The sequence below is a fragment of the Triticum aestivum genome, chromosome 3D (assembly GCF_018294505.1).
Source record: "Triticum aestivum cultivar Chinese Spring chromosome 3D, IWGSC CS RefSeq v2.1, whole genome shotgun sequence".
In the NCBI taxonomy this organism is placed as follows: Eukaryota; Viridiplantae; Streptophyta; class Magnoliopsida; order Poales; family Poaceae; genus Triticum; species Triticum aestivum.
The window spans coordinates 81,255,890-81,271,255 of record NC_057802.1 but is presented as its reverse complement, the minus strand read 5'-3'; the positions used below and the strand labels follow the sequence as shown (position 1 = coordinate 81,271,255).

General features: G+C 46.3%; 1 protein-coding gene across 1 annotated transcript; it reads right to left on the bottom strand.

Annotated features, from left to right (window-relative positions):
* Positions 1 to 1,023: 1,023 nt before the first annotated feature.
* On the bottom strand, positions 1,024 to 3,791 carry LOC123077545 (auxin-responsive protein IAA1). Its single transcript, XM_044499829.1, has 5 exons — positions 3,465 to 3,791; positions 3,106 to 3,326; positions 2,893 to 3,007; positions 1,630 to 1,691; positions 1,024 to 1,511 (listed from the first exon to the last, which is right to left on the bottom strand). The coding sequence occupies exons 1-5, from the start codon at positions 3,653 to 3,655 to the stop codon at positions 1,492 to 1,494; spliced, it is 609 nt and encodes a 202-aa protein (XP_044355764.1). The 5' UTR covers positions 3,656 to 3,791; the 3' UTR covers positions 1,024 to 1,491.
* Between the last annotated feature and the right edge of the window lie 11,575 nt (positions 3,792 to 15,366).

The window sequence follows — 15,366 nt, the reverse complement described above, 5'->3', positions numbered from 1 at the left end:
ATAAACTCAAAGGAACTTTCTCCGCCCTGTTTGTATACATACTAGAAAGAAAAAGAAGTTGTTATTTTTTTGACAAGGAAAAGAAGTGGTTATTGTTAGGACAAGCAAGCTCCTTTGTGCCCGGTTGCTTTTGCTAAGATGGAACGATGCGCGCGTTTTCACATCCCCAAAACTCCCTTTTGATCATTGCTCTCTTGAAACCGCGGGTTGCGTGAGCGCCAAGCCCTCCTCCCAAACCTTTTCCCCTGCCCCGAGAGCAAACAAGCGTCGGGCCGAGGACCCTGAACCCACCCATCGCACGGCAAAACATCAGGAATTTTTCGGCAGGGAAATGGATGCTACCATACCGTAGATAGAACCCGGGGATGCTCCTGTTCCTGCCTGGGTTCAGAAGCCTGAACACGTACTACGATCTCCGTGGAATCGCATGTGCCCAGCTGAAAGTTTTGTCCACCGTTTCTGTTAAGAGACGAGGGGGAAGGGGAGGGAAGAGACGACGGGGACGCTGACGGGCGCGGAGCGGCCCGACATGGGGCGGCGGGGTCGTTTTCTCCGGCGAGCGAAAGGGAAAGGAGCCAGCCTGCCACCCCCGAAGCCGGTCTGGTCTGATCGGAATGACCGCGGCGCGGCCCCAGACAGCGAGGTGACTGGCGGGAAAGGGGGCAAAAGGGACGAAAACGACCTCCCGTCCGAGCTTATCAGCTCAAGCAAAGGAAAAGCGGAATTGAAACAACAGCAGCATCAACATGGCCTTCAGGCTTCAGCACCACAAGTCCACAACAATCATTCCTTCAGCACAGTACAATTATTTTGATGATACCAGTCACCATGGTCGACACCCGGTGATCCGATCTCAACCCAACCCAAGCCAGTCAGGTGCCACATGGCCCCACCTGGTCTGGTCCCATTTTGAATGACCAGTCCAATCCATTTGGCATCACAGTGGCATGGGGTTATAGCATGTTCACTTCACTGGTAAAGCTCAAGCATGCACCATACATCCAAATTAATATGAACAAGGTGGGCACATTTCATAGTCTACTAGCATAAAAATGAACTTCAAACAAAAACCATCACTTGACACAAAAATAAACTCTACCAAGGCAAAGCCAAAGGCCTTGCTTGCGGCATCACAGGCGACCTCACTACGACGGGTGCGCGCGCGCAACAGCAGAGAACGCCGGGTTTCTGCAAGCTTGGTCTTATTCATCAAGAGACAAACAAACAAACTATATGCAGTAGTAGAGGTGTATATTTCAAGCTCCCAGTACTTTCACCATCACCATCTTCTATATGTAGTAGTGGTAGTAGAGACTATAGTGGTGCTGCTACAGACGAGTAATGAAACCAACAACTTTTCACGACCCAAGAGCATCAAGTAAACCCAAAGTAGTAAGTAACCGATAGCTGTACACGTTCCTATCTCCTCGGCAGAGCAAAGCCGCCTCCTCCTTTCAGGCGGCACCGTCCGTAAGGGCCACGCAGTATGCCTCACCGGGCAGATCTGGGTGCTGCGAGCAACAGAAATGAGTTCAGCGAATCAACATGGCTGATAGTGCACGCACGGCATGAGATGACAGCTGCGGAGCATGAAAATCATGTCGAAAACGACCGAGCACATGCACATACCTATGTTCACAGCCTCGGAGTTCTTCATCAGGCGGACGCGTTGGCAGGCTTCCTCAAACATCCTGCGTAAGCATCCACAGGTTAGGAAGTTAGGAATGTGTCGGTGTAACAAGTTCGTCGAGAACACTTCTCGTCATCTTCGGTTTCGAGTGGTTCGTTGCGAACCAACCGAGATAAAAGATAACGAAGAACTTGACGAGGGCCAGGCCGCCAAACTATCTGGAACCCACACAAAGCAGTAACCACACTTCCTAGAAGGGTCAAGAAACTATTGAAGGGTGCACAGTGAATTATACTAGTGGAGAACAAAACTAGAAAGGAAACCTTATCCCTAGTAGCCTATATCTTAACAAAGTTACAAAGCGGATTCTTTTTTGGTTAGACATAGGCTGATGGATAGGCATCATGGTCTGCCCTGTTACTGGAAAGAAGCTGGACATCAAAGTTTGCTTATAATATGCTAATGTATAGCATACAAATAGTAGTAATGCACTACAAGGCGCAAGAATAACCGAGAAAGAACCAAACATCCAATTCTTATAACTGACCCACACAGGGTCAATTCCTCTGGATGTGACATGAGCTCAAAAACAGAGATGTAAGTAAATCAGGCAGAGTATATTCGTTTGCTTCGATTATCCATGCTCCACTAGGTGAATTTCAGATTAACTTGAGGGGATAAAAGGACAGCTTATGTTCATTTTTGAAATGGTATTCAGTTGGTTCCCAAATCACTTTGCTCAAGGTCTGCCATATTCTTACAAGCTACAATAACATCGCAGTTAGATAAACGCGGACGGAATCAGCGAAGCAATTAATCTGTTCAAATCTAATGCTACAGAGTACAGACCCACGCAATGCACTGTGTTAGTGCCAACAACCAACAACATCTCCTGGGGATCTCATTATTATGTATGAAAAATCAATCTCTTGCTATGAACCGCAAGCAAAGCAACCTTGGTGTTTGCTAACCAAACCGTAAAGCATCAGTTCATGACAACCATGTCCGTTGCAGATCTCAAGCAAGCAACCAATCTAATTCGTAACAAAAACCACTTGTAAAAGTACTACGGGATATGGCCAATTCACCCACATCAAGGATATCCAATTTGATCAGTCCAAGAGCCTGACAAACAAATTAATTAACCCAGTCCAAACAATCATCCAAGCACATAGCAGAAATTTGCAACAGGACACCAACTTTGCATAAGTAAAGAAACGAAATCAAGGTTAAAGGAGAGGAGGATGGCGCAAGGAGCTCACTTCCAGGGGACGTCGCCGACGAGCATCCAGTCGCCGTCCTTGTCCTCGTAGGTGGGCACGTACTCCGTCCCGTTCACCGCGTCCACCAGCTTCATCTCGTCGTTGGCGAACTTCCCTGCGCACACCCAGCACATCGTCAGTTCAGTTGAGAACATGAAGCCGGCAAGCATGAGCAGGGGCCGGAGGCGGGGAGGGGTCGATTGAGGCACTCACTGATGGTGAAGTGGGAGCAGAACTTGCCCTGGAGCGCGCGGAGGAGCTGGTCGTAGCCGGCGTAGTCCCGCAGGTTCACCTTGCGCAGGTACGGCGCGCCGTCGACGGCCACCTTGACGAACTTGGCCGGCGCGCAGGCCGCCCTGGTGGACCCGGCGGCGACGTTCTCGAGCGCGTTCTTGCGGAACGACCTCACCGGCGGCCAGCCCACCACCCGCGCCCTGAGAAAGCCAAACAAAGACAAGGGAAACCCCGGGTCAGGTCAATCCCAACCCAACGAACTCCTGCGCAGTTCGCCGCAAGAAAGAAAGCCTTTTTTTACGGGGAACGGACAGAGGGGGACGGAGAGTGGCGCGTACTTGGGGGCCGGCGGAGCCTCGGCGAGGAGGGAGGAGCGGTCGGCGAGGGAGCAGGAGGAGGAGGAGGAGGCGCCGCGCTTGCGGTCGGGGTCGCCGGGGAGGCGCAGGGTGAGCGTGAGCGCGGTGTCCTCGAAGTCGAGCCCGGACGCCGCCGAGGACTCCGTGGAGCTCCGCTCCGTCTCCGCCGACATGGCCACCGGCTTCGTCGCCCTCGTCGTCAGCCTCTCTCGAGTCTCGAGCTCTGCGTCGGAGGTGGCTGCGTCGTCGTCTTCTTGTGCTGCTGCGGCTGCTGCGAATGCTGCCTCTGGTCCAGCTTTGTGCGGTCCGGGGAGGCGGCAGGTTGGTTATAGACAGACCAGGCGGGCGGGCGGGCGCTGCCCGCCACCGGTCACCGGCGGTCAACGGTCACGTCGCCCGGCTTTACGCACCGACGCACGCACCGCGCCGTATTTCCACTCACACCCCCGCCCCCTTCCTCCGCCAGGACTCATCCACGATAACGCAGAAGCGCGAGGGGCGGAGCGCGAAAGGGGCAGGGGGTCGGCTTTCCCGAAACGGAACGGAAAGCGGAACAGTGGCGGCACGGCGGGCCGCGCGGGCGGGTGGGCCCGGGCTGCCGGTTGGGCGACCTGCAGCGGCCCGCGGAACCGGCGGGCGGCGGGGCCCGCCGTGCCTTGCGCTGCACGGCCGGCCGCGCGATCGCCAGCGGACGGCGCGCGGGGCAGGAGGCGTCGCTCGAGGACGGAACTGTTGGGCGCGTCGTGTCATCGGCGCACGCACGTACGTACGGTTGCGCCGTCGGGCTCAGCCAACATGGATCCGTGCTGCCGGTGGGTCGCGCCGATGGATTGCAACCAAATCTTGCGCGGGAGGTTTGTTCCCGGATGACACGCCACCTTGCTTCGATTGGTTTTGGCCAGGGGTGATAAATGGTTCCAAGGTTTTATTTCTAGAAACACAACATGCTTTGTAGACTATTACCATTTTTTGAAAAACTTCCTATCTACTTCGTCTTCAATCACAACAGTACATCGACCACAAGAAATAATAAAAACTACATCCAAATGCATAGACCATCTAGCGACGACTACACGAAACGAAGCAAGCCGAAGACGCGTCGCTGTCATCACCTCTCTCTCGTCAGAGCAGCGCACCGTGTGAAGACTTCTAAAAGACTGGGGTGGCGGATTTTGGGATTGACAAAGTTATTGGGGACACCTAATCAAGTAAATCATTAATCGACATGTCATATCACTGAAAGAATAGTGACGGCAATTGGTAATTGGCATTCTCGTTTGAAGACCGAGATATATAGTGTCATGTCATGTTCACAGGGAAGCTTTGAATTGGTGAAATATTGTTTTAAAAGGGGTGAAGTATATGTGTTATAAACTTTTAAAAAAAATCATGTATTCACTCGCCTACGAGCATCCCTACTCGAGATGTATATACTCCACATAGTAACCCTTAACTACTCTCAGTGTGCGGAGGCGTGTCAAAAGAGAGCACCACGTCCCGCCTTCATCTTTGGTAGAAGAGTGTCGCAAGATCAAGATCATTACTTGCCCTTAGGAAGATCAAGGATTTGGTTACCAAATCGTCTTTTCTATCTCAGGGGACGGAAGTCGCGCCGCAATAAACACATCTCGTTCAATTAATGTCACTAAGAAATAGTTCAATAGATCGTCACCCATACTCTTTCCCAACTTATTTTCACCCGATCCATTGCTGAAATACTCTTTCAACATTCGTCGTCGCCAGCGGTAAGATCAATACCAATTTGATGAGTAAGTATACCACTTCTAGTTCTACACAATCAAAGCAAGGTGCTTGGTCAATGTAGGCTATGGAGCAAACTAAAGTTGCGCATCGGTCCACGTCGATACACTAATGGTGTCTTGTAAGACCAGATCGAAGAGGATCACAATTGCTTTCCAGGTTGTCTTAGGTTTTCTGGATACAAGACTGAAGTGGGTATCTGAGTTATTCATGAGCATGAGTAAATCTTGGGATGAGAATTTGGTGAAGCATATCTTCTATCCACATGACGCTGATGAGATTCTAAAGATTCGTATTCATGGCCATGGGGAGGGAGTCTTTGTTGCGTGGAATTACGAGAACAATGGTATATTTTCTGTTAAAAGTGCATACAATTTTGCGCTTAAATTGAAAGAGAGTCCAGATACCTTTGGTCAATCTAGTGTCGAACCAGAGGGGGAAAGGAGCATATGGCGGTTAATCTGGAAGGCTAATATTCCTCATAAGATTAGAATTTTTGCGTAGCGAGCTGCTACGAATAGTTTGGCAGTCTAGTTGAATAGAGTTAAACACCATCAGACTAATTCAGGTACGTGCACTATTTGTGGGGTGGAAGATGAAAGCACTTTTCATGCTCTGGTGAGGTGTCCTAAAGCTCGTGCTCTGCGGTTCGCCTTGAGAGACTCTTGGAATTTTCCGGATGAAGAGTTTTTCAAATGCTCGGGTCCAGACTGGCTTTTGAGTTTGCTAGATCAGTTGAGCCTACAACAGCGAGAACAAATTTTATTCCTCTTCTGGCGAGCTTGGCATCTGAGAAATGATTTAATTTTTGGAAAAGGAAAAGAATCCATTTCTAACTCGGCAAATTTTGTGCAAAATTATTGGCTCTCCTTTTCGGCCAATCACGACGCTATACAATTGGATTCTCGTGACAAAGGTAAGGAAAAGGTGAGAGGTGTTATTGCGGATTTTGCCTCGGTGGAAGAGCATGAGATGTGGAAAGTTCCTCCTTTGGATTATATCAAGATCAATATCGATGCTAGTTTTGTTGAGAGTATTAATGCTGCCAGTGTGGGGGTTGTCACTAGGAATTCGTCTGGCGAAATTATCTTGTCCTCGTGGGATTTTATTGGTCAGTGTACTAGTGTCAATGAAGCCGAGCTCCGCGCCTGCCTAGCAGGTCTTTATATTGGTATTACCCTTCACCAGTCTATTATTTTGGAGACTGATTGTGCTTTCGTACATTCTTTCCTTGCGAATGACAAGCTTGACAGATCCGCTCTGGTTGACCTGAAGAAAGAGGCTGTGAGTATAATCAAGATGTTCCAGAATGTGAGCTTTTCAAAAATAAATCGGCGTGCCAATGGGTGGCACATGAGATTGCTAAGTTTAGTTTTAATAATAGGTACGACGGGTTGCTCGTCAACTGTGTACCGCCCTGTGTGGCTTATGCTGTAATGACTGATTGTAATAACTTTTTTGTTTAATTAATTAATATAGGGGGGGGGTTTAAAAAAAGACCTCTGAATCTTCTAGTAGGAGACAACTGATGTCATTTATAGCATCTATTTCCAGCAAAGCTCTTAAGCCAGGACACTAACATCAAGAAAAGTGAATTTCCTTTCTACTTTATTTGAAGACAATATAAAAGTTACAAAAACATATTAAAAGTTGACAGTACTAACATAGCATGTATGTACCACCAATAGTGGAGCTAGCCCACTAGGCCAGGGTGGGCCAACGGTGGAAACTGTTCTTCTAATTATTAGTTTCTTCAAAAAAAGCCTTGCGACGATGTTGGCCCAATCACAGGATGGGCCAACAGTGGGAACTGTTCTTCTAACTATTACTATTTTCATTTGTTTTAGCCTTGCAACCTAGGGTGGGCCGTGGCCCGGTCCCTAGCTCCATCCAGGCTATGAAACTTGAGGACCAAATGTGATTCATAGCTTGAGAATAAAAAAATACCTCTAAAAAAGCTTGAGAATAAAAAAGAGAAATCCAACTATGAATACACAATTGGAATCTGGTGTGAATAGTACATTTATTTAGCACTGACGATCTGATTTATTTTGCTTTTGCTTTTGTTTTTGTTTCTTGTGATGTGGATCACGGTGAGATGAAATGCATCAATGTTGTAAAAGTTTAGTTTTGTTTGTAACTTTTTAACCATAGCGAGGAAGCGAAGAAAGGAAGCATTGAATATGTCCTCTTCCTGCGGGTGACTGTTCGAGGAAGTTTTTATTTCCCCAGTCGACCACATCGCTTTCGCACCAGTCCCCTTGCATATGAGAGAATATCAAATGGAAACCAGGTTACAGTGGAAACCGACGAAAGCCACGTGGAAGCTATGTTTTGGAGTTCCGAAAAAAAAACTCAATAAATTATATCACGTCAAGGGAGTGATGCTCTATTAGCATGTAAAATTCCAAGTTCAAACTGTAATTCATTTACGTGGTATAAAAAAACAAACTTGGTAATAAACAGTGTCGAACAGTAAACACCACTATATTCATTGCTGAATTTGTTTCTCATCGTTACCTCGTGGAATGTCACATGCAATAGAGCACTACCCTCTTAATATACTGTATTTTTTTTGTAGATTTTTCAAAACTTTTGAACGTGGTTTTCACGAAGTTTTCATCGGAAACTTCTACCTGACATTCTCTCTGCTGCGCACTGCTCGTCATCGCGTTTCCTGCCACACCCCTACCGCCGTGTTGGATCTGTGGTGCACACTCGGACAAGTAGCCACGACCGCCATGCGCCGTCGTCCGTCAAAACAAAACGGGCTGGTCAGGAAAATGAGAAGGTCCTTTTGAACAGCATAAATGCAACGTTTTGTGAAATTCCAGGTTCTTTTGAACAGCATAAATGAGAAGGCCCTGGCAAACAGCATCTTAGATGAAATTAAGGAGTGGAAACTAGCTAGAGGCGGAGTGGCTGGTTTACAATGTTTTGTGAGAGTGTAGTTTCCTTTTTTGTTGTGGCGTCGGTGGGCTAACGGTGGTGTTCGCACTCCTGTCGGCTTCTTATAATCAAATTTCTCCCTTCTATAAAATTATGGTAGGCAATTTACGTACTCTCGAAAAAAAACAGCATTAATGCAAACACAGACGGTAGTCCAATGTTATCTTGGAGCCGGAGAACAACCAGTACGTACTGTATGTAGTACTACTACTCCAGAAATCAGAATTTGAAGGAGAAACACTGGAAACCAGGAGGTGGTGCACGCAAAGTGGGCACGGGATGCCCCTCACTAGCCAGACAGGATGTAGGTTGACTGAGCGAGCAACACCCCGATTTGCTCCGTCTTCGCAGACAAGCCATTGACCGGGATGCAGCCCACACCTTTTCGCCTGAGAAAATCGTACCACTGGCAAAGCTGCTTTGACCGCCAGATTGCTGCGTGCTCGGCCTCGCGGGGAGACCAAAAGCAGTCGCGGCTTCAAAAGCAGCGATCCACGAAGATTCCATACTCTCCAGTTTATCATTTGACCGGTGCCGGGTGCTCAAATGGCCTGCCTCCAATTAAGTAGAGTATGCAGATAGTTGGGTGAGAGGTTAGAGATGCCAAGTTAATTTATTCTGCCAGGTTAATTTTTTGGTGTGGCCTGTGTACTGAAGTCAGAAACTTTTAGCAGTAAGTAATTATCTGGAACTATATGAATTAAACTAATACTCATGTGGAGTATGAAAATTCATGTGGTGTGGTATTCCTTCTTATCAAGAAGATATAATAGACAAATAAATCATCATGTGTTTCACGGAGAGGAAGGAAAATTAGTTCAGCGTGTCTGCTGTGGAGAGACAGAGATCACGGCAGTCCACATCCGACTAATGACTTGAGTACGAAGCGTCAAGAAAAGCAGCCTGCCCGTGCGTGCACAATAATGCGTTCGATTTGACGCTATTCATTCAGACCCGGCCTTCACTTCATGTCTCGCCCTTTTCGCGTCTCATCGCGATCTTCCTCGAAGAAGGAAGAATAGGAGCGGTACGCGTCGCAGTGCAATCTTGCTTGAAAGAATACACCATCCAATCTTCGACCCCTGAAAAAAGTATCATGTGATACTCAAGATTTAACTTTAACCATAAATTTAACCAACATAAGCGACTGCGACGGTAGCATGATCGATACCTTCGAATTTGTATTTGAAGGTACTCCCTCCGTAAACTAATATAAGAACGTTTAGAATACTAAAATAGTGATCTAAACACTCTTATATTAGTTTACAGAGGGAGTAGTTTTTAAAGGTATAATTTTTCAGTGCAATGATTTTATGTATTATTGATCTAATTTATGAATAAACTTGAATCTCAAAAAACATGGACACAGTACATTACAGAATGAAGGGAGTACCAATCATCTCTTGTGGTGCGATGCCACCGTCCCGTCCCGTCACTAGTAGAAAAGAGGGCTTTGGTTCAGACCGGGTCAGCCCATTAGTCCCGGTTCAGTTCAGAACCGGGACCCATGTGCTGGAATTTTATCTATTTATGGGCCTAGCCCAATAACAATTTCAGAAATTCCTAATAAATCCTAGAGGCCTACTTAGCCCATTCGTGCAAGGCAAGGGACACTACTAAAGTTTAGTCCCACATTGCTAGTTTAGAGGGAGTTGGACCTCTTTATAAGGGAGGTTCTTTCCCCACTTGTATGAGCATGAGAACAAGAGGGACATCCACGCGCGCTCCTCCGCCGCCGCCGCCCGCCGCGCCGCGGGAATGAGCCGATGTCTGGAGAGGATGTCGACCCCAAGTCCAGTGCTTCTGCTGCCGCTGTCCCGTACGTGTTCTTGCTCTTTCTGTTAGATGTCATGACACAGTTCTTTGCTCTAGTTTCTGCCCTACATATGATAGGTTCTACTTCATATATGCAACTTCATCTAGTGTCTGTTCTAGATGTGTTTAGTTCAAGTTCATATATGCAGATGCTATTTACTTTCTCTCCGTCAGATTGCATGACTTGCTTTATCGCGGCTATATTAGTCATGCTTTATCTAGTATTTTTGTTAATAAAACCATTTGGTAAATTGCTCATATTTCCAACAATCCAAAAACCTTATTATAGGCAATTTACACCAAGTGGTTTTGCTGCTTTCATGAGACCTCCTATGTTTGAGGGTATCCACTATAAGAGGTGGCGCGTGAGAGCAGTCTTATGGTTTCAAACCATGAGTTGCTATGACGCCACTCTTGGCAAACCTGAAGGAGAGCTTGATGCTCAACAGGCATAAGCTTTTCAGAAAATGGATACTCTGTTTAAGGCTGCTCTCTTGAGTGTTCATGATGAGAACATAGTTGATGCTTATGCGTCAATTGATAATGGAAAAGATATGTGGGATGCACTCGAGGCCAAGTTTGGGGTCTCGGATGCTGGCACTGAGCTGTACATCATGGAGCAATTCTATGATTACAGGATGACTGAAGAGCGCTCCGTGGTTGAGCAAGCTCATGAGATACAGTCATTTGCTAGAGAACTTGAGCACTTCAGTTGTATGCTACCGGACAAGTTTGTTGCCGGAGGTATCATCAATAAGCTTCCTCCTTCATGGAGGAACTTTGCTACCTTACTGAAGCATAAGAGGCAGCAGTTTTCCGTTTCGGATCACATTGGCACTCTTGATGTGGAAGAAAAGGCGAGAGCAAAGGACACACGTGCTCGAGGTATTGAGGGAGGATCTAGTGCCAATCTGGTACAGAAGAACTTCCAGCCCCACAAGTTCAAGAACAAGGGCAAGTTTGATGGCAAAGCAAAGTTTGATGGGAAGAACAAGGCTGTGCAACACACGAACTTCAAGAAGAAGAATGACAAGAAGAAAGGTGCTTGTCATGTGTGTGGGGATCCTGATCATTGGGCTCCTAGTTGCCCTAATCGCTATGACAAGCGTCATCCTGGGAAAGGCGGCAAGACCGCTAATGTTGTCATTGGAGGCACTGACATAAAGGATGTTGGGTATGGTATATTTTCCACTATTCTTTCAGTATGTCATTCTCCTGATTGGTTGATTGACACGGGTGCTAATGTGCATGTATGCGGTGATATTTCCATGTTTTCGTCTTATCAGACCGCAGGGACTTCAACCGTGCTGATGGACAACGGTTCAAGTGCTTGTGTTCGTAGTGTTGGCACGGTCGATCTGAAGTTTACTTCGGGGAAGATCATGCGGTTGAAGAACGTGCATTATGTCCCCTCCGTCAATAAAAATCTTGTTAGCGGATCTCTTCTGTGTAGAGATGGCTACAAGCTTGTCTTTGAGTCGAATAAGTTTGTAATATCCAAGTATGGAACCTTTGTTGGTAAAGGTTATGAGTCAGGAGGCCTGTTTCGTTTATCCTTATCAGACGTTTGCAATAAAGTTGTTAATTATATTTGCAATAATAGTGAATCAAATGTGTGGCATTCACGTCTTTATCATGTTAACTTTGGTTGCATGTCATGACTAGCGAAGTTGAACTTAATCCCTAGTTTCACCACTGTCAAGGGATCTAAGTGTCAAGTGTGTGTGCAAGCTAAGCAACCTCGTAAGTCTCACACGACTGTGGAAACGAGAAATCTTGCACCACTAGAGCTCATACATTCAGATCTATGTGAAATGAATGGTGTTTTGACAAAAGGTGGAAAGAAATATTTCATGACGTTAATTGATGACTCCACTAGATACTGCCGTGTGTATCTTCTGAAATCTAAGGATGAGGCTTTGAACTTTTTCAAGATCTATAAAGCTGAAGTGGAACTAACTTGATCAAAAAATCAAGAGGCTTAGGTCCGACCGTGGTGGAGAGTATTTTTCCAATGAATTTGATGCTTTTTGTGCGGAACATGGTATAATCCATGAGAGGACGCCTCCCTACTCACCTCAGTCAAATGTGGTGGCCGAAAGAAAGAACCGTACTCTAACTGATTTGGTTAACGCCATGTTAGACACATCGGGTCTCTCTAAGGCATGGTGGGGGGAGGCGATATTGACAACATGTCATGTCCTAAACCGAGTCCCCACAAAGAACAAAGAGATAACTCCATTCGAGGAATGGGAGAAGAAAAGGTTAAAACTCTCTTATCTGCCAACATGGGGTTGTTTGGCGAAAGTCAATGTTCCAATTCCAAAGAAGCGGAAGCTTGGACCAAAGACTGTGGATTGTGTTTTCCTGGGATATGCTTTTCATAGCATTGGCTATAGATTCTTGGTTGTAAAATCGGAGGTACCTGACATGCATGTCAGTACGATCATGGAGTCGAATGATGCGACTTTCTTTGAAGATATCTTTCCCATGAAGGATATGTCTACCTCGTCTAATCAGGAGATACCTAGTTCATCGAATCAGGAACTAGTTACAATTACCGAACCTGCCATTTCGATGGAACACTTTGAAAATTCTGTGGAGGAGAACAATGAAGTTCCTACTAGGAGCAAGAGACAGAGGATTGCAAAGTCCCTTGGTGATGATTTTCTTGTGTATCTCATAGATGACACTCCCAGTTCTATTTCAGAGGCCTATGCATCTGAAGATGCTGACTACTGGAAGGAAGCGGTTCGTAGCGAGATGGATTCCATCTTGGCGAATGAAACTTGGGAGATAACTGATCGTCCTTATGGGTGCAAACCTATAGGATGCAAATGGGTATTCAAGAAGAAGCTTAGGCCTGACGGTACTATTGAAAAGTACAAGCCTCAGCTCGTGGCTAAGGGTTATACCCAAAAGGAAGGTAAAGACTTCTTTGATACTTACTCACCTGTGGCTCGACTGACCACTATTCGAGTTCTACTTTCACTAGCTGCCTCGCATGGTCTTCTCGTTCATCAAATGGATGTTAAGACTGCTTTCCTAAATGGAGAGTTGGACGAGGAAATTTATATGGAACAACCAGATGGGTTTGTACTAGATGGTCAGGAAGGAAAAGTGTGCAAGTTGCTGAAGTCTTTGTATGGACTCAAGCAAGCACCCAAACAGTGGCATGAGAAGTTTGAAAGAACTTTAACCGCTGCAGGCTTCGTTGTAAACGAAGCTGATAAATGTGTGTACTATCGCCATGGTGGGGGCGAAGGAGTTATTCTTTGCTTGTATGTTGATGACATACTGATTTTCGGAACAAATCTGAATGTTATTAAGGAGGTCAAGGATTTCCTATCTCGTTGTTTTGAGATGAAGGATTTAGGAGTGGCTGATGTCATTTTGAACATCAAGTTGTTGAGAGACGATGATGGTGGGATTACATTGCTTCAATCTCACCATGTAGAAAAGATCTTGAGTCGCTTTGGCTATAGTGACTGCAAGCCCTCTCCAACACCATATGATGCGAGTGTGTTACTTCGAAAGAATCGAAGAATTGCTAGAGATCAATTGAAATATTCTCAGATTATTGGCTCGCTTATGTACTTAGCCGGTGCTACAAGACCTGACATCTCTTTTGCTGTTAGCAAACTGAGTCGGGTCAAGTTCTTCTGCCAAGGCTTGATTAATGAACCTACAAAATCCCTCTAATTGGATCTGACTAAATCCGGGTTGTCTCAAAACCAGGAGATGTGCATTGGAAAGCTCTAGAGAGAGTTTTGCGTTATTTGAAAGGCACTGCGAATTATCGAATTCACTACACTGGGCACCCAAAGGTGCTTGAAGGGTATAGTGACTCAAACTGGATCTCAGATGCTGATGAGATAAAGGCCACGAGCGATTATGTATTCACTCATGGAGGTGGCGCTGTTTCTTGGAAGTCTTGCAAGCAGACCATCTTAACAAGGTCAACAATGGAAGCAGAACTCATAGCACTAGATACAGCTACGGTCGAAGCAGATTGGCTTCGCCGGCTCTTGAATGACTTGTCGGTTGTTGAGAAACTTGTACCGGGTATCCTTATGAACTGCGACAATCAAACTGTGATCATGAAAGTGAGCAGCTCAAAGGATAACATGAAGTCATCAAGACACATTCAGAGAAGGTTAAAGTCTGTCAGGAAAATGAGAAACTCCGGAGTTATTGCATTGGATTATATCCAAACGTCTAAAAATCTGGCAGATCCTTTTACTAAGGGTCTATCACGTAATGTGATAGATAATGCATCGAGGGAGATGGGTATGAGACCCACAATATGAGTTGTTCACAGTGGTAACCTATTCTTTGTGATCGGAGATCCCGTGAATTAGATGTGGAAGACAAGCTGTTGATCAACTGAGAGGAGAGTATCCTTACTATTAACAATACCGCTCCATGAAGATGCAATACTCTCCTAAACTGCATGGCAGGTTGATGTATATCTTAATGTGTTCTAAGTGGCTCATTTAAGCAGAGATGTTATCCTGCAGAACATCTTTTGAAGAACACACCTATATGAGTCTGATTGTCAAACGTCGCAATCTATGAGAGTAGGATTCTCTCTAGTAAACTCATGAAAGGTCACGGAGTATGACACATAAGCTCCACCCGCGGGGAAGACCCACGGTAGCCACGTATCGGTCAAGGCTTTATGTGAAGCTAGATTCGCAGAAAACTTGCAGTTCAAGGCCCAGTCCACTGTTCAAGTTGCTTACTAGTGTAGCATAGAGTTCTAGGTGGAAGTTCAACTTAACAGTCTCCACTGCAGTACCGATATATAAAACAGTGTTTTGGAACCAAAGGCAATTTTTGTGTGCCTCTGGGATCTGGTGGGGGATTGCTGGAATTTTATCTATTTATGGGCCTAGCCCAATAACAATTTCAGAAATTCCTAATAAATCCTAGAGACCCACTTAGCCCATTTGTGCAAGGCAAGGGACACTACTAAAGTTTAGTCCCACATTGCTAGTTTAGAGGAAGTTGGACCTCTTTATAAGGGAGGTTCTTTCCCCACTTGTATGAGCATGAGAACAAGAGGGACATCCACGCGCGCTCCTCCTCCGCCGCCCGCCTCGCCACGCCTCGTCACGACACGACGCGGGTTGCGGGAATGAGCCGAGCCGATGTCTAAATTTTTGCCACGCACGACGGGTATACGAAAGGTCACGCGGGAGCTGAAACGTTTTCTGTAGTGGACACTGAATTCGAACGGCGCGCCTCTTCGGCCGCTGCCTGTTCGTTTCGTCTCCCTCCGTTGCTTCACCTCCCGCCACAGCCTGTTCGCATCCTTCTCCTGTGCCTATATAAGAGAGGTCGCTCCTCTCAGTGA